Source organism: Carex rostrata, chromosome 2 (genome assembly GCF_964058835.1).
Source record: "Carex rostrata chromosome 2, lpCarRost1.2, whole genome shotgun sequence".
Lineage (NCBI taxonomy): Eukaryota > Viridiplantae > Streptophyta > Magnoliopsida > Poales > Cyperaceae > Carex > Carex rostrata.
This window is the reverse complement of record NC_135919.1, coordinates 13,439,683-13,461,811: the sequence shown is the minus strand read 5'-3', so window position 1 is coordinate 13,461,811 and position 22,129 is coordinate 13,439,683. Positions and strand designations below refer to the sequence as shown.

Below are 22,129 nucleotides of genomic sequence, written 5' to 3'. Positions count from 1 at the left end.
TGGATATGTCAGAAATTAAATGATTAGAGGCGAAATATTTAAATCCCAACCTTCCTAAATTTCAAGATGAATATAATTTTTTCTTAGAGGTTTAATTTGAAATTGATATTACTTAGACAATTATAGGGGACAGGCTAAGATGCTTTATAAAGTACATACTCTCTTCCGTCTTATCTTCGTTTTCAAACAGTAAATAGTCTCGAACTGCTGAATATAATTTTCATATTAAAATCTGTTTGGAGATCAAATTTTACATATTTCAAAAAAATTTTATTCTTTTGTTTAGGATTTTTGAAAATCACTATTTTTTAGAAAATTTTGGATCATAGAAAACAACAACTTTCAAAAATTCTATATAAATAGTAAAAAAAAATTAAAAAAAATGTAAAATTTGATTTCAAGCATATTTTAATATAGATATCACATTGAGCGGTTCAAATTAGCTGCTAGCATCTTGAAATTGCTGTGAAAGGACATAAAACACCAAATGGCTTAATATATATTGCTTTTATAAAGCACCTTGGCTTATCCCACTATTATATGAGCAGCACTTGCAATGGATTCAAACTTAAAACAATTAATTCAAACTGTCTAACATGATCACAATATAAAAATGTATTAGGAGACCCAATTTTTCTATTTTTAGATGTTGTACTATTTTTATTAGATAGATAAACATTCATTTGATAAAAGAAATTCTAAATCATTCGAAACTAGTAATATTTTACTAATCTAAAATATTAGTAAAATTTTAAGAAATGTAAAAATTTAATTTTCAAGTATATTTTAATATGAAGATTTTTTTAAACAGTTCAGATTAATTGTTTAAACGGTAAAAATAAAAATATAATTCAATAACACATGCCCATAATATGTATATCATCATAGCTTCACTCATTTTGTATCTCTTAAATAAAAAAATGGGTGGAATACATACATTTTATCAATGAAAATGAAGGGAAAACGCCCAACGGATTCATTTCCTGTTTTTAGTTTCACCAACCGCTTTGACGTCAACATAACGTTGAATATCACCTTTTCAAATCTCTTCTATATCTAAAGAATTATATGTTATTTTTTTAATTTTATTTTTATCAAATTCTTCTATTGTACATCCAATCCAATTTTTATGTACATCAATTTGATATAAAAACTATTGTTTAAACAAAAATGTTGTGTTCTATATTTTTAAATAGCTTTTGGTAGATTTGAAAGATGTTTATTGTTACATAAAAGAATTACTTTTTTTTAGTGGTGTTTTAATGGTTTATATATACGGTTTGGGATTTTAATTCGAAACCGCAAATAATATGTGCGGTTTGGACATTTTTAAATTTTTTGCTAAATTTAGTTATTTTTAATAAAATATTTAAAAAAGTGGGTAAAAATAAAAATGTCGGGCCCAATGGATTCATTTCCTGTTTTTTAGTTTCACCAACTGCTTTGACGTCAACATAACGTTGAATCTCACCTTTTCAAATCTCTTCTATATCTAAAAAATTATATGTTATTTATTTTTTTATCAAATTATTCTATTGTACATCCAATCCAATTTTTATGTACATCAATTTGATATAAAAACTATTTGTTTAAACAAAAATGTAGTTGTGTTCTATATTTTAAATAGCTTTTGATAGATTTGAAAGATGTTTATTGTTAAATGAAACAATTACTGTTTTTTAATAGTGGTGTTTTAATGGTTTATAATAAATGATCAATCAATTCCATCTAACTCAAAATTTGATACCCCTCTTCTGTAAATAGTTACCAACACATATAATTTATTATTTTTTAATTGAAACAATATTCTATATGATATCAAGTGGACTATAAACGTTAGATGTCCGTTAAATATCTATAAAATATATTAGCGACCAGAGGAATTTTCCCAATATGTCTGCTTGAGTTTTCTCTACCGCGCGCAAATAGTTGATTTCCATAAAAGAAAAAACTAAATAAGAAATTTCCTATAAGATTCCTAAGGTTGGTTTGGATGCAGATATTAACAGCCGAAAATGGCTCAACCAGCTCATGAAGACATTTTCAAAAACACAAATTTGGTCCTTTTATAGTGAACCATATCATGTGCCGGTGAGAGAGACTAGATTTAATTGCATATATCTCTTAGATACACTGCGCATATTTTGAATTACAAACTGCTCTGTTAAAATATGTACCCTACTGCTTGCGCAAGTTTTATGTTTTTAGTGGCAGTCAATGTAGACTTGTGGAGCTAATTGCCGATTTAATTGCTAGTGATTGTGTTGTTTCACCATTTTTAAAAAAGAAGAAGATGCTGACTCTTATATTATCACATTAGTTCTTTTCATAGTTACACCTAATTGGGCTAATGCCACACTTCTTAGCTATTCTTCGCAAGTTTATTGTACATGCATTTTCTTAATTATTATGGATTAGTATCTAGTAGGTTTTCTAATATAATATGGATCATACTTTCAGCCCTGCTTGTTTACTTGCGAACTATTGCAGGCTATAACGGGCTTTCGCCTCATTTCAATCATAATAAAACAATCAAACACTTATTTGTGGACTCTGTGTTGATACTTTTCAGGTAAAAGGCAGATAAGACGTAACGAAATTAATCAAATAAACACTTAGTTATGTCCATAATAATTAGATATTGCAAAGCCTTAACATTAGCCGTTTGATTTTTGTTTTGGTGTGTTATGTGATGAAGCTGCACTGCTTGCAATCTGTTTCCTTTCGGTATTCCTGTTCTTTTGTTTGTGCGTTTAAGTAATGAGTTGCTTCTTGTTGTAATTTGTTAGAGGGGGTGGGTTGTGGGTGTGTGTGTCTGGTGGTGGTGGCCTGGTGGGGTACATAAATCGTGTCTTAATGTTCAATGATTTATTTAATTTCACGCTAACAATTTCTAAGAACAGGGATTACTAGATCTTTATATTTTTTTTTTTTTTGAGAAACTAGATCTTTATATTTCTATATCAGTTTTTTGGGGCGGATGCTAGCTAGATAGTAGATACCAAAATAGCGTCCTTTACTAAATTCATCATAACGTTATAATCTTTCAAATTACCTTGCACTATTTTTGTGACTCCGATACCATCACATCTCAACCGCTACACGTTTGTAGAAATTTGAGTCATCCAGCCTTGGTGTGGCCACAGCCTTAAGCGGCGTTTGCATAAAGTGTGTCGGTCATATCGATATCCTCGGGCCTAACACCTGAAGCCTGAAGCCTGAAGGTCAGCTTGGAACCTGGGTAGACTCTGCAACCGGCCCCAAATGGCAATATCCTAAAATCAGAACCTTTGATATCTATATCCTCTTCGATGAATCTCTCAGGGCAGTACTCTTAACGGTTTTTTTTTCATACCTTTGGGTCTCGTGCCAGGGCCCACACGTTAACGATGACATTTGTTCCTTTCGGTATGTTATATACTTATATCCACCGAGTTTGACATGGGTCTTGGCTTTGTATGGGACCATCAGAGGGGTTGGGGGGTGGAGGCGAAGGAACTCCTTGACCACAGCTTGGAGGTAGGTAGTTTTGAGATATCAGTCTCGTTCATGACCTGGTCACGGCCCACAACACAGTCAAGTTCCTCTTGGGCCTTGGTTTGCACATGCGGGTTTCTCACGAGCTCCGCCATGGCCCACTCAACAGATGGAAGTTGTGTCCATCCCAGCAGTGATCATGTCCTAAACAAAGGCAATCAACAAGTCTGGCAATAGGTCAATACCAGATTAATATTGATTTTTGACTAATTACTAGCGACTAACCAAGAATCTTGTAAGACAAAATACAGAATGGATAGATATTTGTCACGGTTCTAATTGTAAATACAACAAATTTTAAAATATTTATTAGGTAAGGTTCTACTACAGCCTCTACAGTGATTGATGAAATTGTGTCACATTCCACAAATGGAACTGGACAGCAAAATTAGCATTTTCCAAACTAAATCCAATTTGAGATAATGCTTAAAGTAGCATTTCAAAAAATAAAATGAACAACAGAGCCACCGACAACCAATTAAAAATTTGATGTCTTTTATAATGTACTGTTTCGTACTACGTAATATATAATTTCTAGTTCATCTTATGATAAAATTCATCTGATAGAAGTCAAAATATACTCACCCAAAGGAGACCAAAAACAATGTCGTCACTTAATTCGTACTGATCCTTCAAGTTAAAGGTAAGCAATGCATCCACAAAATGCTGCTTTGTTTGGCCAGTCTTCTAGCGGGCCTGTGTGTGCTCCTCCAAGATTTTTATCGTCAGACGATCCTGCCGGTCATTGTGACTCCTGTAGAGTCCCTCATCAAGGGGGCACAGCCAGAGTGCGTATCCTCTGAGATATCTTATATTTTGTATGACTGACGTGTCCGGTGCCTATTCAGGGATAGCGCAGGGGACCAATATTATTTGAGCTTTGAGATTCTGCAGAATGTATTTGAACGGAGGAGATTCTCCAAAAAAGGCACGCAAAATATGAGATATCTCAGAGGATGTGAATTCGCACAGCCACCTCAACCAGCTGATGTGCTCAGCAAATGATAGTGACGCGTCAATTTCATCAGCCCCGTGCCCTTGATCCTGTCTTGTCCAAATTTCGTGAACTGACTTTGCCGGATTCATTAAAGGGACTCGCAGCAACCTAGAAATCTCAAGCCAAACTGACGCAGCAAACGAGCATAGAAATAATTAAGAGGTGTAGGATTGATTCAACTGGACAGTTATGACAGAATGCATTGCCTGTCATAATACTGCCTTACCGGGACATCCTCTTGGCCCAAATTTTAAACAATAAAAGCCCTCCTCAATTAATTTTAACATGTAATTTCAACCCAACTTGAACAAATACAAAAAAAAAGCCCTATTCTTGAATTGACAATTGTTCTTTCTATTTCCCATCCTGCCACGCGCCGAGTTTTTTAAAAATACCCATTCTCATAAATATTTTATTAAAAATAACTATAATTTAGCCGAAATTATAAAAATACTCAAACCGTAAATTTTTTCCACGGTCCGGAATTAAAAGTCAGAACTGTGGAAAATATCCACAGTTTGTTTTTTTTTGTTTTTTTTATGAACTCATTTTTTTATAATATATGTATATGTATATATAATATAATATATGTATATAGGCTGTGGCTAATTTGCTGCCGGCAGCATTTCTGCCGGTGGTGCTGCCACTGTTTTTTCCATTTTTTGATGTTCAAACGACAAATCTAAACCGTTAGATGTTTAATCTATATTATAATCTACTTGGAGACCAAATTTTACATTTTTTAGAATTTTTTTACTATATATTAAGCTGGTTTGAAAACCGCTGATTTCAATGCTGCAGAAATTTACTGAAATCAGCGGTTTTCAAACCAGCTTAATATATAGTAAAAAAATTCCAAAAAATGTAAAATTTGGTCTCCAAGTAGATTATAATATAGATTAAACATCTAACGGTTTGGATTTGTTGTTTGGAGATCACACGGCTAAATATAGCCCCGGCAGCACCTCTGCCGAAATGCTGCCAGCAGCAATTTAGACAGACCCTATGTATATATATGTATATATAATATAATGAGGAGGGATCAAGTTACAACAATTTTTGAATTACAACAAGTTACAACAATCATTTTCTACATTTTTAAAGTCCAAATCGTCGATCCAAACCGTTAGATGTGATCTCCACAATAAAATGTGCTTCCAAACCAAATTTTACATTTTTTGGAATTTTTTTACTATTTATTAAGATGGGTACAAAATTTAATGGTCTGAATTTGACTAGTTTTTGTACCCATCTTAATAAATAGTAAAAAAATTTCAAAAAAAAATATAAAATTTGGTCTCCAAGCACATTTTATTATAGAGATCACATCTAACGGTTTGGATCGACGATTTGGACTTTGAAAATGTAGAAAATGGTTGTTGTAACTTGTTGTAACTCAAAAATTGTTGTAATTTGATCCATCCTCATATATAATATATGTATATGTATATCAAATTTGACCTCTGTAGATAAATCAGCAAGTTTGGACTGATACAGGGATCAAACTTCAAAAGTGATTACACCAGCATGTAGAGCATTCAAAAATACACATAATTGATGCAAATTTCAATTTATTTGAATTTTTCTACAATTAGTTATGAATTTTCAAAATTCAGTTTTCGAAAAAACTTTAAACAGCTATAACTTTGGCTAGGAAAGTCAAATTTGTGCGTAGGACCACTTTTCGAAAAGGGGGGGACGAGACGGATCCGAATTTCATTACGGGGGATCCCCGGGCATCCAAAACATCAGAATTTCAAAAAAAATGTCGTGTAGTGCCTCAAAAATTCAGTTTAAGTTTTTGTTCAATGGTAGACATACAACGATTGGTATTTTGTTTATAAACGTCATTTGGATTCTTTTATTTTTTTTATAATATATGTATAATATATGTATATATTATACATTATATTATAAAAAAAAATCCAAATCCAAACCGTGAAATTTTTTCACTGTTTTGACTTTTAATTCTGGACTGTGGAAAAAATTCACGGTTTGAATATTTTTATAATTTCAGATAAATCATAGTTATTTTTAATAAAATATTTATAAAAATGGATATTTTAACAAAACTCGGTGCCACGCGCTCAATTCCACTGGAAATCATGAGATTTTATAAAGAAAAAGAATCACAATGATTTGAAAGGAGAGGCATGATTAAGGCGGTGTGTTTGAAACGTAGCATGACAACACTAGTGGCGAACAGCCCATGTACTAGTGCCCGGCCCAAATCAAAGCTTGTTTCCATCCCACAATAGTTTTGTTGAACATCTCACAATAATTTGTCGAACAAGATGTAACCGCTTTCCTTTCTTTGTCCTCTGTTTTCTGTCTTTAGATATAGCAGTAATTTGTTACGTCTCCTTTTCCCCAAAAGTCAATTGGAAGTATCTTTATCTGTTAACAAAACTATCTTTCAATTATAATTTTTGTAAAAACTATCTATCATGGATTCTCAATGGTAAAGATTTCCTTACATGGTTTACCTCACGAATTATTTACCTTAATTAATTTAAGCTTCACTCTCACGTTTTAAGCATGTATATAAACTGTTAATAAATATCTTGATTGCAATATGATATATAAACCAAGCAATAAATAGAACACCATTAGTCAACTTTTATATATGCACATGCAAAGGCACCATGCACTTGTACACTAACAAGTTAACAAGTTTTGGTTCGCCACATTTACCAAACTTCCCACTATGATGTGCTCTAATTGGGTACATGAAATGTTGTATTGCATCAAAAAGATTCCAAAAGATGCGGCATTAGCAGATACCTCCAAAGCCCCAATATAGATCACTTTAGAGACTTGCCTTGCAGATTTTTTGAGAATTTTATTTTGCAATATATCTTCTATTAATGCGTCGTCCACAAACTGAAATATACAATTGATTGAAGAGATTCTATACTATAGCAACAACTTTTTTTAGTAGATAAGATCAAAGTCCAACAAGAATATACAGAGAATAAGGATCGTTAGATGCATCACCTTCAACAGAACTTGAGACAAATCTCCGCATAACTTTTTGGCGTACATGAAATTGATGGTGACTCAGAGTCTCACTAAACAAATATGTTTCATGTTTTTACAAAAAAATGTTAACTAATCCAAAAATTATGCTGTTGAGGTCGTATATATTTAAAATTTAGTACACATTAATTTAAGGATTTAATCCTCATTTCATGCTCACAACTACCTGAAAAAATGTCATATGAAATCAGTACAAATTATTGTTTCTGTATGGATTTTTTCCAATGAAAATTTATAAATTAATTTGCTAATTTATGTTGCCCACATGTTGAAGACTTGCACAAATTATCACGTGTTAACAAGAGAAAACTATTCCAAAAGATAAGAAATTAAGAATCTCCATTTTCTATATATTATAGGACATGGCCACTTGTGCCTGATTACTGATTAGACAATGTAATCGGCATTATATTTTGTTTGTAACTTTCTATTTTGCTTATGTCATTTGGGGCCAGGGGGACTGCAAATATATATGTATTAAAGTCTATATTGTGTGCTGCCTCATATGCAACTATTTGCAAGTGGGATTGGGCATGTATTCCCTCTTTAGAGCATTAATTGGTGATTGTGGTTGTTGCTAATCCAACACACTTAGCATAAAAAATGAATCTTCCCTTTGTTTAATTAACCTTCTCTAGGTAGCATATATATAAAATCTCTTTATAGGTACTCTATAGATCATATTCCGATGTTCTTGTTTGTTTTGCATGGCGTAGACTTTTACAGCATCATGTACATATTAGTACTATACAAGTCTAGCAAAAAAAAAAAAAAAAAAAAAACACAATATATACTATGTATTTTACTTGTTGGTTGAAATTAGCTATACGTCTAAAATTTGATTTTGAAGTTGTGGTTGGCTGATCCAAATTGTGTAATGTGATATATATATATATAATAACATATTTTTGAAAACCAAAATTTATGTGCTTATATTTGTTCTTTTTTTTTGACATTTTCTAGGATTGAAATAAGTAAGGCGAATTATTGGAAAATTACCTGATAATTTTCCAAATTTTTTATTATTACCATTTGAAAAAATTAGATAAACAAAAAATTACAAAATCTGAGAAATTTCATTTTTGACACGGCCGTAACTTGAAGTTGCGGACAACTTACAATTTTTTTAATTCTCCCAACTGCTGCAACAAATATTTTAAACTTTTTTGTGGCCCCCCATTTCTCACAGTCAATCAGAACATGTTGAATGATCAAAGGTGTTAAAAAAAATTGTCTGTCAGCAACTTGAAGTTACGGACATCCCATTTCAATCTGTAACTTCAAGTTGCGACCGCATCAAAAATAGAATTTTTCAGATTTTGTGATTATTTTGTTTATCTTTTTTCTTTTCGAATTATAAAAACACAAATTTCGGGTAAATTTCAAAATCAATGGCATCTTTTCATTTTTAAAATAGTAAAATATATCTTAAAACATTACATTTGATTGCTTAAAATATTAAAAATATGTAGATTAAATTCAGTAGTTCAAATCGTTGAACCAAAATCCAAAATAGAAAATTTGAAGTTGTAGCATCGGTGAATGGGAATTCGTATCCCCTGCATTAACTCAAAAAAGATCGAAGACCGTCCAATTAACTTTAAAATTCGCGCGGATTAAATCTGCACTAATATTAAAGACCCTCTAGATTATAGGCGGGATTCGGATGGACTCCATTTACAATTAGACGGTCAATATGCATTGACTCAAAAGATATTATTTCGAGTTAATGCAGACTCAGTGAATGGGTGGAAATCAACGTTATCAAATTTATAATTCTAATTTCAGTTTACAGTAGGATCATAAGCATATGATCCTACAGTGTATGTAGTATTAATCAAGATGTCGATTCATTTGTACGTATATGATCAAGTCCCAACCTTTCACTGATCTAAGCAAATCTTTTTATAGTGAAAAAATGGATCAAACAAGTGCAATTAATTAAGAGATTTAAGGCCCTTGGTTTAGACTTACCATCATTTTTAACTCATTTAATTAATTATATAGTTGTTGGAATTCAACGATGCCGCATATGGATTGTTGTAAACCGCATGCAGGTGGAATACTCTTGCGAATTTGAGATTTCTAATCCTAAAATAGTATTACTTACTTCCCTGCAAAATAATACTCTATTTGACAAAAAACCGGATAGGGAATGGTACCCTAATTTTATCCTAATTAGATGCAAAATGTTTTATGACTAGCCTTGTTAATTACCAAAACTAAGAGGGTCTAACCGTCTAAGTTCACAGATATGTCATTCCTTGTAACTTTCCGTAGTTGAAATAATAAAATGGACACATTAGTGAGGCAAGAGAACACGATATTCGTCTGTAGATCTCAAGACGTACCCCTAAGTTCTCTAAATTTGTTCCAACAAACACATATTCCTTTCGGATCTCCACTATAGGTCTAGATACATGTACCCTAACCCTAATTGGTCAATCCTTGATGTGTAACTACTTGGTGTGGCCATCACTGAAGCGGATGAGATTCAAATTACCATATTAGATAGTAATACAAGATAAAATATAGAAAGAAATAAAATTAAGTGGAAGAGAGAATTTAAAGCAACTACAAATCAATTAAACTTCATAAGTATTCAGGTTTACAATCATAACTATAGTAAAAATGATTGTTTAGTCTCTCATAAGCAAACATCCAATGAAAATATAGATAAAAGACATTATACAACATCATAGATGGATAGATGAAAGAAATACACTTAGAGAGTGTCCCTTAACCTTTATTGCATCATTTCTGCCATTGACTTGCCCTAAGAATGATATCGAATAAATTCTAAATCTAACCCTTATGGATATGTTTGAATGAAAAAAGATATAGCTAGAATAGAGAGCTATTTTAGAATAGGAGTTATAATTACCACTTCTGTTATCTCCATGTCGTGACAATTTATTTGAGATTTCACTTGCCTATCTTTTCTCTTAATTATCACATTGTTAACACTATTCTTTATTGGTTACAGCTATTCACTATTTCAAATTTACAATCCAAACAACATTTTCACTAATCCGAATAGCACCATTTTTATACTAATATGAAAATCACTATTTATTTTCTATTCTTATTTGCTATTCTTAAATTTCACTATTAATTCTAGCTATTCTAACTTCCATACAAACGTATCCTATATAGGTCGTCAAACCTCTATAGAGAGGTGTCTCTGGGCTTCTACCATGTTTCTTAAGATTATGGAGCTGTTATGGGGTGTGGAGATAAAAAAAATATTAAAATCGGATCAGGTATATTTAATTTATGCCTTTTTTGGACATGTACATACATATCTTATAAAAATAATGCTACTTACTTTTACGAGGAACACAAATTATTCTCATCACATATAAAATCACAAACACTCTCGATTATTAAAAAAGAATATGCTTCATATATAAATAAACTTCTTGAGTCATATTTTTATAGACAAAGCATAGATGCTCTATTCCTGATGCAAAAATTATACATAGTAAATCAATTAATAACAACAATGATGATAAATAAAAAAAAAAAAAAAGGCTACTAAGCAGCTAAGCTATGGGAATAATAGGTATCTTAAATTAAGAAGCTTTTTCTGGTTTGCGAAGGACATACAGCGCACATATGACATACCTGCTGACCTGCATGACCTTGCCATATACAATCCTGAATAATGAACTTTTTTAATTTTTTTTGGGCACAACAAATCATAAAATTATAAAAATAATGACATGACAGAGTGCTATCCTAGTAAGTAGCCCGCAAGAGACAACTTGCAAAAGTAATTGGAAGTTGTGGACGCCTGGACGGTGACGAGAGAGATTAATTGTACTCTATAGAGGAATATGTATAAAGCTTAAATGCATTCTCCTTTTCTCAAATCAATTAATTATTGAGTTCTTTGAATTAATGTGTCATCAATTATGCCTCAAATGATAGTGACCTTCTCTATCTTCTCATGAATTAAATTAATGGTTAGGCCTTACCTCATAGTATAAGAATAAGTTCGCTCTTTTTGGGTTGTTTGCTTATTCATATATGCATTAAAAAAAAAAAAAAACTGTCTGTTTATGCATACTCAAAAGACGAATATCTAAATAGAAGTTCTCTGTAACATCGGAATATATGAAACGATACGAATTTGCTGAACTTAACTAACATGACATGCCTCATCGTCTCTAATTTTTGTTGAATTCTTGGCATATATCTTAAAATGAAAAGGTAAAAGTAAAAATTTTGGCCGGTATCTGTCATAAAGAGAATTAAAGATTTGGGGGAAAAGGTGTAATTAATGACGATATATAATTATAATATAATATACTATGGAAAGTGGAAACTTTCCTTGGAGAGAAAAGAAAAAGGAAAATAAAAAGAACATTTATATGTGGAGAATCATGTTAGGCAAAATGGCCAAAGTCTCTCTTCTTCTCTAAATTAGTAAATTTAAATGCTTTCGGAAAGCGAGTTGTATTGGAGCTATTTTGATTCATTAAATAAAATACTATCATACTTGGCAGCCACTGCCAAGGTTTAAAAAAAAAAAAAAATACTATCATTGTTGCACTAGGCAATTTCGTTTTATAAAACATTGACTTATTTTTTTTAATGAAAACATTTGACTTAATTTCCTTTATGAGTTTCTTTTTTTCATTTATAACTAAATCGAATCCAAATTAGAATATCGTTCGGTATGTGCACTTATTATTTTACCATTTCGTCAATAACATGCATTCTAGGGCTATATTTGTAATTTGTTCATTTTTTATTTCTGTTTTCAAAAAAGAAAGCTAAAGAGTAATTTGGTAAGAGAGAATTTCCCTTCAATAAAAATATGTTTCGTTCAATATCTTTATGATGTACGTACGTATATTGAAAGGCATAGTGGAGGTTAGGAAGATTGCTAATGCCGACAAATTAAAGCCCCTATGAATTTGATTTTGGTTTGCTGTTAATTTGTCTTTGTGCTTTGAATTTTTTTTTTTTTTGGTTTTTCTTTTGTTCTTTTCAATGAGATTTTGAGTCAATAGGGAAGATTGTTATATCTCATTTTGTCTCATGGATTTGTAATTAGCATATATTTCAGGGTTATAGTTGCAAGTTTTGCATTTTATTTATTCTATATTTCTTTTTGCAGGGAGACTCTAGAAATATTTATAGTAAAAATGATTTTCCTTCCAACACAAAAATTCTCTCAAAACTAACATGTTTGTTCTCTAAATTAATACATATTTAAATATACAGTTTTGCTAATTAAGCTATATGCATATTTTTTATATTAGCGTGATCAAGGTTCAATTCTCTGTACGTGAGATAAGTAGGTCCACTACCATTTATTAACATACCTAGACAAAAATATAAAGGAAAAGGTTGTAATACAATTATTAATGGCGGTTTTTATTTTTCATAAAATTTTGAAGTTTGAACTATTATAATATTTTGTGGAAGAGAATTTTCTTATGTTATATCTATGATTGTTTGAGGTTTCTATGTAATATGCAAGGATCAAGTGCTGACATGATTATAAGTATTCTGTTAAAATTGCATAAACATAACAAATAATACTGCTGAACAAAACAATCAGGAAAAAATAAATTAAAGTATATATGTTTAGTTATAGTAAAGATTTTTGAATTTATTCTCTCTCAATTTCTCAATGCATAAAAGAAAGGTACAGATCTCTTCCATCAGAACAAAGCAGAAAATTGAAAAACACTCCACTCTTTCTTATCAGCAAAACATAAATACAAGATTAATACAAGAAAAAAGAAAAGGAAATAAAAAGAGAAAAAAAGGGGTTAAAATTTTTGGTAGTACAAGCAAAATTTCATTCCTTTCATCTGTATTATTCTTATTCCTCCTTCCAAACCCTTGTCCCTGTTTTGTCAGAACTTCTCCATGATCTCCGCTAAGAATTATATATTGATTAATACCAAAATGCCTTGCCAAATTTATGCAACTTGATGTGCAACCTCTTTTGTTGCACCATTTGGTTTGTTCATATCCATCTCCGGTTCATCTTCCTCAGTTAAATATAAAGCTTGGCCACTTATCCCATTGTCTTTATATGCCAAAGGGAAAGCCATGACTGGAGCCTTTTTGGCCTCTTGGCCTTCCTTGTACTTTCCCCATAGGACAGCATATAGACCTGCCACTATAAAAATTCCACCAATAATCCTGCAAAAATAAAGAGAAAAAAATGATTAACAAACATATTAAGAGTTTTGTCATTTATAGTAAACATTTTTGCTGCTTAAATTCAGATCAAAAAGCTGCATGGATATATGTTTTAAAAGTTCATACCCTCCAAGGAATATCTTTTCAGCCAGGATGAAAGAGCCCATGATGGCAACTATGATCATCATAAGAGGGCTGAATGCTGAAGCAAATACAGGGCCTCTCTTTTGGATCACCAACCCTTGCACATAGTATGCTATGCTTGATGTAACTATTCCCTGAAATGTTGTAAATTAGGAGAATTAGGAGATCAGTGACAGATTTATACAGCATTCTGTCTTATTGAGTGCCAGAGGAAAGCAGAGGAATTTGAAGTGGAAGAGACTTACAGCATAGGCAGCAGCAAGGAGGTTCATGTCAAAGCCAATGGCCCAAACAGAGGGCTTTCTTTCCATTGCAAATGTCACAACTATGGCTTGCAAAGTGCCAACAAAGCATATAAGTGTTGTAAGAGAAAGTTGTGCAGAGTATTGCTTCAATGTATGTGCCTGTATAACCATTGAAATATTGGTTAGAGATAGTTACTCAGATAATTAGATGCCAGTAATATATTAGGTGATCATAACTTACTTGAAGAATGAAAAGGGAAGCCCATGCCAGGGTTGCAATGATTAGGCAGATTGAGCCCAGTAACCAGCTTTTGTTTGCTGCCTCGGTGGCAGCTGCCGTTACATTAGCCACTTGTTCATGCGAATGTTTAGTCCAAAACATTTCCATGATTGGTCCCTTGTATAATGTCATTATCATGGCTCCTGCAACTGTAACAACAGTACCAGCCACCTTTGCTTGACATCTCAGATACTTGATGTTTAGCTTCTCCATCCTAGTTTTATGTGCAAGTCGTTGTTAGACAAATTAAATTGAGAGAAAGAAATAACATATGGTGATAGGATTTAATTTGCAATATTGTTAATAGAAAAGGTACCTAAATATGACTGCCATGACAAAGGTCATTGCCGGTAATATGTTGCTCATGGCGCATGAAAAAGTTGGCGAGGTGAATTTCAACCCCGCGTAGTAAAAGTTCTGATCGATGACGGGCCTATAAAAGAACAAATGTATTAGTAAGTTAGAAAATATGATCTTCAACAGAACTAAAGATTTAATCAGCTTTTGAACATGCATGAAAGTGTAAACTAACCCAAGAAGTGCCAAGACAAATATTTGCCAGAAGACTGACCATGTCATCTTTGGCCTCACCTTCCTGTCATAAAAAATAAAAACACAATTGATTAGTACAAACTACAAATCAACCGATGTAAGTAATTTTGTACAAACAAAACATTTGATTTGTTTTAATACGATGAGTACCTTTCAAGAACAAGTGCAAAAGGTGCGATGGAGAGTGTTGCGAAAGCATGGCGGTACACGACTAGCACATAGTGGCTCATGCCATGGTTAAGTGAAACTTTGGTTATTACGTTCATTCCTGCATAACCAAATTGCAATGATATCATGGCAATGTATGGCTTTGCCTTCTCAAACAACTCGGCACCGCAAACCATGATTGATTGTTGATATAATATCAAAGATTTGAGTATGGAGAAATTAGAGATAGTGTTCAATTTAGAGGTGATGAATATGGAAGAGGGAGCTAACACAAAACAAAGCTTGCTTTGTTGGCCCTGAAGAGAAATGGTAAGGCTTAGAGTACTTATAGGAGAGGTAAGGGGCATTTAAGTAACTTTGGAAGCATGTAATTGTGTATGAGTAAGGTTTGGGTCCTTCTGGAGGCCCCACTCTATCAGAGGATCTGAATATCCCCTGGGAAATGGTGGGCCCACATGACGCGTGCTAGTGGGAGGCGATTTGAATGGCACTGAACCTGGTTATTGGTCTGGTGATTGGGTGCGGTTTGACAAGGCTTGGGCTCGGTTTGGGCTCGGCCTGGTTCAGCATGGGGTTAGTTAGTGCAAGATGAGGCGAACCGTTTTGAGATGTTTGCTATCTTTTAATTAAGAGGGGAACAAAGAAGTTATCACAGGTAAAGATGAGGTTGGGATAAGGTTTCCCTATTCTAAGGCAATGCCTTACCTTGTTTGTATTTTAAAAGAAATATAACTGGTATGTGCCTTAATATATTTTAATTAATATTTTTCTTAATTTACACAAAATAGTTCGTTTGATAACAAAATTTATTAGCATATTCAACGTAACAAAACTATTCTCAGAAGATATATATATATATATATATATATATATAGAGTCCGGCTAAATTGTTGCTGGCAGCAGTTCTACCAAAGTGCTTCCAGGGCTATATTTAGCCGTGTGATGTCCAAACAACAAATCCAAACCGTTAGATGTTTAATCTATATTATAATCTACTTGGAGACCAAATTTTATATTTTTTTGAATTTTTTTACTATTTATTAAGCTGGTTTGAAAACCGCTGTTTTCAGAAAATTTCTGCAGCATCGAAAACAGCGGTTTTCAAACCAGCTTAATAAATAGTAAAAAAATTCCAAAAAATATAAAATTTGGTCTCCAAGTAGATTATAATATAGATTAAACATCTAACGTTTTGGATTTGTTGTTTGGACATCACACGGCTAAATATAGCCCCGGCAGCACTTGGGCAGAACTGCTGCCAGCAGCAATTTAGCCGGAATATATATATATATAATTAATTGATAAGAAAATGTAGTTCTATAGCTTGGATTTTATATAGAATATAATAAATATATTGTGATGAACGGCATGATGTTGTCGTTATTGCAATACAATTATTTGATCAGAATTGTCCGATCGATCTCTATCATCCCTGCTTTGCAAGGTGTGTGATTGAAAACACTGATGTGAAGCACTGACATGCCATAACTTGGGATGTATGTCCTCCACCGAAGAGTCATTGAATCTAAAAAAATATTCACATTTCGCCACCATAGTTTTAGTTTACCACGTTTCAATCAACAGTTCGATCTCTGGACTCTGGTTTAATCAATATAACGTATGCAACATTATTCGTGGCCTATAAACTAGCTAGGTTATCTAAAACAGGTCGACAGTACCTAAGGAGTAACCATGAAGACCTAAAAGCATAGATGATACCAAATTGGAACTATCAAGATGATGATGATGTGTTTATTAACCACTAAAATATGCCTATTTAGGAAACGTCGACATTCTCTGTTATTTCTCATGATTGCAAGATATTGCAATCTGTTTTTGTTGGTTCACAGAATGGTGATTGTTAACCCGAAACATTGTTCATGTTTAATCTCTATTTTTCAAAAATAAGAAGGTTACCCCCCCCCCCCCCCCCCCCCCCCTCCTGTGTACAAGGAGATAATATTTTTTTTTAGTAAATTATCAATTCAATGATTATTTTGATAATTTTGTTTTTTTTTTAAAGTCAAGTTAAACACTTAAAAACTAGAAAAAAAAATTCTGAACATATTTTTTTTCTTTATAAATTAGTTGTGTACTACATTATAACAATTTAAGTGATATTTTATATTCCATTAAATACCGTTAAATATAGACTGACGCACATTAAGTTATTTAATGAACAATAAAATATGCATCAAATTCAATTAATTTTAAGGTCCAAGATATAAATACAATATACACATTCTAAAAGTAGAAAATTACAACTTAATTTTAAAATAGTAAATTGTCAAATTAATCTATTTACAATTAAATCCCATCCTATTATCAATTGCCACGCAAAATTAATAATATATTTTTCCTCAGTTGTTTTTGTGCTCAATTGTTTCTTACAAAATAATGTCCAATATGATTATTTCTATGTAAGTGTAATACAAATGTCGCTTGAATGAAATTTAATCATTTACGATTTTCTGGGCTTTGTCCCTATCTCAATCTCAATGGGTGCTTTATAAATTGTATATATTATAATATTTTAAAATACTTTTTGAGCAAATAAGGCGCACTGCTTTACAAAAAAATTGGCGACGAGGAGGCCACTGAAAGAAAAAAAAAATTATTTAAGAATTAAGCATCACTTCTGGCACATATAAATGCACTACTGCTTGCGTCCATTCACACCTTGTTTGGATGGAGAGCAGAGGAAGGGGAGGTAAAGAATAGAAGGGAGTGAAATGGAATAGAAATGAAGATTAACATATTTAATCTCTGTATTTGGATGAGTAATGAGAGAAAATAAATTTAATTTTTTTTTCCGTCTTATTTTTTGTTTGGTTAATTAAAATTTAGAAGGTTATGAAAAATTCGATGACTGTTGTAGATTTGTGACAAAAAAACTTGTATGAAAATTATATTGTTAAGATATAGAGTTGGATATTTGTATTATTTTTTTTTAAAATATTTGTAACATTTTTTTTTCCATCTGTTACATTCTAAATTGGAAGGAAAACTGATTCTATTAATTACAATGATACAAGGTTAAACCTTTCACCTCATGTACATTTCATTTCCGACATAATTTTATCAACCAAACACGATTCGACGGAAAATTTTCTTTTCTTTCCGTTCCCTCCCTTCCAGTACTCTCCATCCAAACAAATTGTTACTGACTGCTTAATCAACATAATTTCATGAGCTGTAAATGGGTAAAGAAATTGACAGAGCAATTTTGATTTCATGCAGCGGATCGGTCATATATTTTCATTTCATATCTATTGATTTTGCGTTGCATAAAGCCAAAATAGTTCTGTCAATATTGTTAACCCTCCAAAGTCCATATCCTGCAAAACATAAGACATGGCAGTGAACTACTACAGTTACGAGGCACCATGCACGTCACAATGGATCTAGACCTGTTATGGGATCATACATCACGAGAGGAAATATTTGGGGTTCGTGGCATGTCACTGTCGCTTTAACGGGGGTATTTCATATGGAGCCAGGCTTCCACCATATTTTCATTTGCTGGAGTAAATAAAAATCAGAAAGTAGCGAATGAATGTAAAATCAACTATATTCATTTTTTTTTTCATTTTTCCTTTGTTCCTATCTATTGACATTCACGTAATCATTTTAATATAAATCGAATCAAATTATAATCTGCCCGGTATTGATTCAAAAAAAAAGAATCAAATTATAATCATAGTTTTACAAACCAGGATCAGAATCAGAATTGGAATTGACGAGTTATCAGGGGACTCAGAATCGACTAACTTGTTTAAAATCGGTGAGTTGGATCAAAACCTCTGATATTTGTAAATGACCTTATTTTTTTTTGCTTAGAAATGAAGAAATTTTTTAAATAAATTTTTTATTGAAATTTATATTAAGACGAAGTATTGCACTCAAATAATTTGTTAAAATAATATAATGCATATATACAAAAATCAGATAGATAGACTGAAAAAAAAAAAACATGTTAAAATTTTCTTATATTTTAGACTATCTTTTAAGCTAGAATTTGTGTTGTGAGTCCTAAATCATGCATACAATTTTTCAGATTATTGTTAATTTTTTTTTATTGCAAGTAATGTTCCATGTGCAAGTTAATTTCTTATTGTTATATAGCGCTGGAACTTGGTATTAGCAAGTCGTAATATTTCATCGTTTCTTAAACCACCACACTTTTGATAGCATCATAAATAATCAACAGGTCACCGCTGCATAGAGCAGATGGTCATGACACTAAGTTCTCCTACGGGAGAGCAAGAGTTCGATTCCTGCTTAAAGCAGTAGAGGGGTGTGTGAGTTTGCCTACGGGCTACTATAAAAAAAAATAAAAATAATCAACAGATTTAAACTGGCCGAGAAATTCACAGCTGATCCAGGAATTAACATCAAAAGCCAGCATTAATTTTATTCAAATGCAAAATATATAAGGATGACATACCATTTATGCAGCAATGCTAAAAAGACTTGTACTCGTAGAAGTCCCTCTTTCGGGTTAAGATTAACAGAAAAGTTTCGACTTTATACAGCGCATAAACCATATACAGTGTTGATTTTATAGTCCGCATGAAGCCAAAACTACTCTGTTAATTAAAGTCTTTACACCCTCTTTCTCCCTCCGCTTTCTATCTTCGACCCACGATGCTGCCTCCTATAAATTAAAATGACTAACTATTCTTCAAAATTAATTATTAATTAATCAAGAAATAAACCAACTTCATATTCTCAATATATTCAAGCTCATGTCTGACTCGGTCGAATTTGGCTAGATAACCCAATTTCAAGGCGAAAAATCACAAGGACAAGTAAATCCGGTGAAACTCCAGTTGTGGTCGGCCGATCGAGTTTCCAAACAATGATTACAAATTTATAATGTCGATCGTTCAATCATATAATAGGATCTGAATCGTCCATTTTGGTTGCACATTTTTGCTACAATAAGAAATTAATAGCTCATATATCCAAGAAAATGTGCAATTTATAATGGACAAGTGGACGAATTAGTAGCTGTTAGCAAATCTTGAGATGATCAGACGATTTGTACAAAAACTTTCGAAAAAAAGTGAAACCATGCTCAATTTTTTTTGAATTCATGAGATGGTTTTCTCCAGAATGATAATTAACACGTTTCTATAAACTACAAGTTATTTTTAGGAGAGGCTTGATATATTCACCGAAATTTTTTATTAATATTGAAAAAAAAATCCAAAATCCAAAATTTAACAATCTACACTCATTTACATATTATTTATGAATCTGTCCAATCCGGAGAATAATTCTCCGAATTCGGACTTAATTTTCGGAAAATTATTCTTCAGATCCAGCTGTTCTCTTTCCGAAAAAATATTTTTTCCGGATCTGTGAATCAGAAAAATAATTTTTCGGATTCGAGCTTTTCTAGCCAATATTTTTCCTTTTGTTTTTTGTGTGTGTTTTAATTGTTTTATTATTATTATTATTATTATTATTGCATATCAATTATTCAAATAATTTCATATTTAATAAAGTTTGAATGCTTTATATTCTATTTTTTTTTTTGAAATTATTTATTCTACTTGTTTGTTTTTTAGATGTTTTAATTGTTTTGTTTTAGTTATGTGAAATTTTTTTGGCAATTATTTTTTTATAAAAATTTGTTGTCAAATGAAAAGTAAGAATATTGAAATTCAAATTATTTTAACATAAAAAATATAATTAAAATTATTAAATAAAAACTAGAACTATCACTTCAAATTAAAATTACAATAACAGGAAAATTAAAATTACTAAATAAAAATCGGAATTGTCACTACAAATTAAAATTACATCAACATAAAAATTAAGAAACATTAATTAATGTTGGCGTCTATTTGAAGAAGATCCTCTTGCTACTCTTCTTGAGAAAGATGGTCTTGCTTTTGCTTGTCTTACTGCTTCCTCTACATTACAATTACAAGTAAACATATATAAATTAATTAGTATTTATTCAAGAGAGAACCATTAATAGTATATGTAAATAATTAAATCATGCATTTCACCTGTTGCATTTCTATTAATGGTCTTACGATGAGTCTGATGTCTAAGTCTCCGACTTTGCATACGGTCCATTTTCATCATTATGTGGTGTGCCATCTCCTTTCCTTTTTGATCAGTCTCCACTCCGGGATGATCCTTGGACTGTTGTATCGATGCCAATGTCACACTCCAGATTTTTACCATCCGGAGTGTGATTATATAAGCATCTTCACACCCTTCCTTGGCCCGTCAACCTACGTCGCCAATAGAAATGAAAACAAAACAACAAAACGGAGTCAGCTACAAAGCTCAGTAACCGGTTATTTAACGATGCGCCTCTTTATAATAGGCTTAATTTAACAACCATTCAAATAGGCCGGATTAATCCACACAAATTCACATCAAATTATGCACGCATATTTAACCAGCAATAGCACGTCGGTCTAGGTTATCCATAAAACCAGTCACATCATATTCACACACGTGTAATCCCTGTCACAGGCGATTTTCACATTCTCATAACACAATTCTTTTAATCCGCCAATCCAATGTGAAATCCATCAAACATTGGAAGGCCGCCAACCCACTGGGAAATCCATCAAACAATGAGAGGCTACAATCACATATCAAATTTCAACCTCAGACCCGCTATCCCGTCAAATATGCCATCATAATTCAATATGCAATACCAATATTCAAATCAATCATACAAAATGAAAACACAGTTATAGAGAGTCCGGTTACCTGATAGCGAGCTTTTCAGAACTTCAAATCGGATTGTAATAATAACTCAGAATCACTGCGACGTAGTTGAAATTCGAATCGGATAGGTAGTCGGATAATAATCGATTATACAATCTCTGTTACAAGAATAAGTTTTCTTTCTTTTTATTTTTCTCATTTTTCTCTTTGTTTGATTTCTGTCTCCGACGAGATAATGAGAAAGGAAGAGAGATTAAATGAATTAATACAAATATGGGCGGATATAAAGGGGTGAGG

The 22,129-nt window shown here is 32.1% G+C and overlaps 1 protein-coding gene and 1 pseudogene across 2 annotated transcripts; both read right to left on the bottom strand.

Annotated features, from left to right (window-relative positions):
* Nucleotides 1–3,084: 3,084 nt before the first annotated feature.
* LOC144548076 (cytochrome P450 98A1-like) lies at nucleotides 3,085–10,475 on the bottom strand (annotated as a pseudogene). The gene is made up of 3 exons (XR_013509233.1): nucleotides 10,458–10,475; nucleotides 4,123–4,377; nucleotides 3,085–3,681 (listed from the first exon to the last, which is right to left on the bottom strand). The product of XR_013509233.1 is annotated as a cytochrome P450 98A1-like (transcript).
* A 2,698-nt stretch (nucleotides 10,476–13,173) lies between these two features.
* On the bottom strand, nucleotides 13,174–15,423 carry LOC144576218 (WAT1-related protein At5g07050-like). Its single transcript, XM_078326523.1, has 7 exons — nucleotides 15,113–15,423; nucleotides 14,943–15,005; nucleotides 14,727–14,843; nucleotides 14,372–14,624; nucleotides 14,131–14,289; nucleotides 13,868–14,019; nucleotides 13,174–13,741 (listed from the first exon to the last, which is right to left on the bottom strand). The coding sequence occupies exons 1-7, from the start codon at nucleotides 15,304–15,306 to the stop codon at nucleotides 13,516–13,518; spliced, it is 1,164 nt and encodes a 387-aa protein (XP_078182649.1). The 5' UTR covers nucleotides 15,307–15,423; the 3' UTR covers nucleotides 13,174–13,515.
* Nucleotides 15,424–22,129: the final 6,706 nt, after the last annotated feature.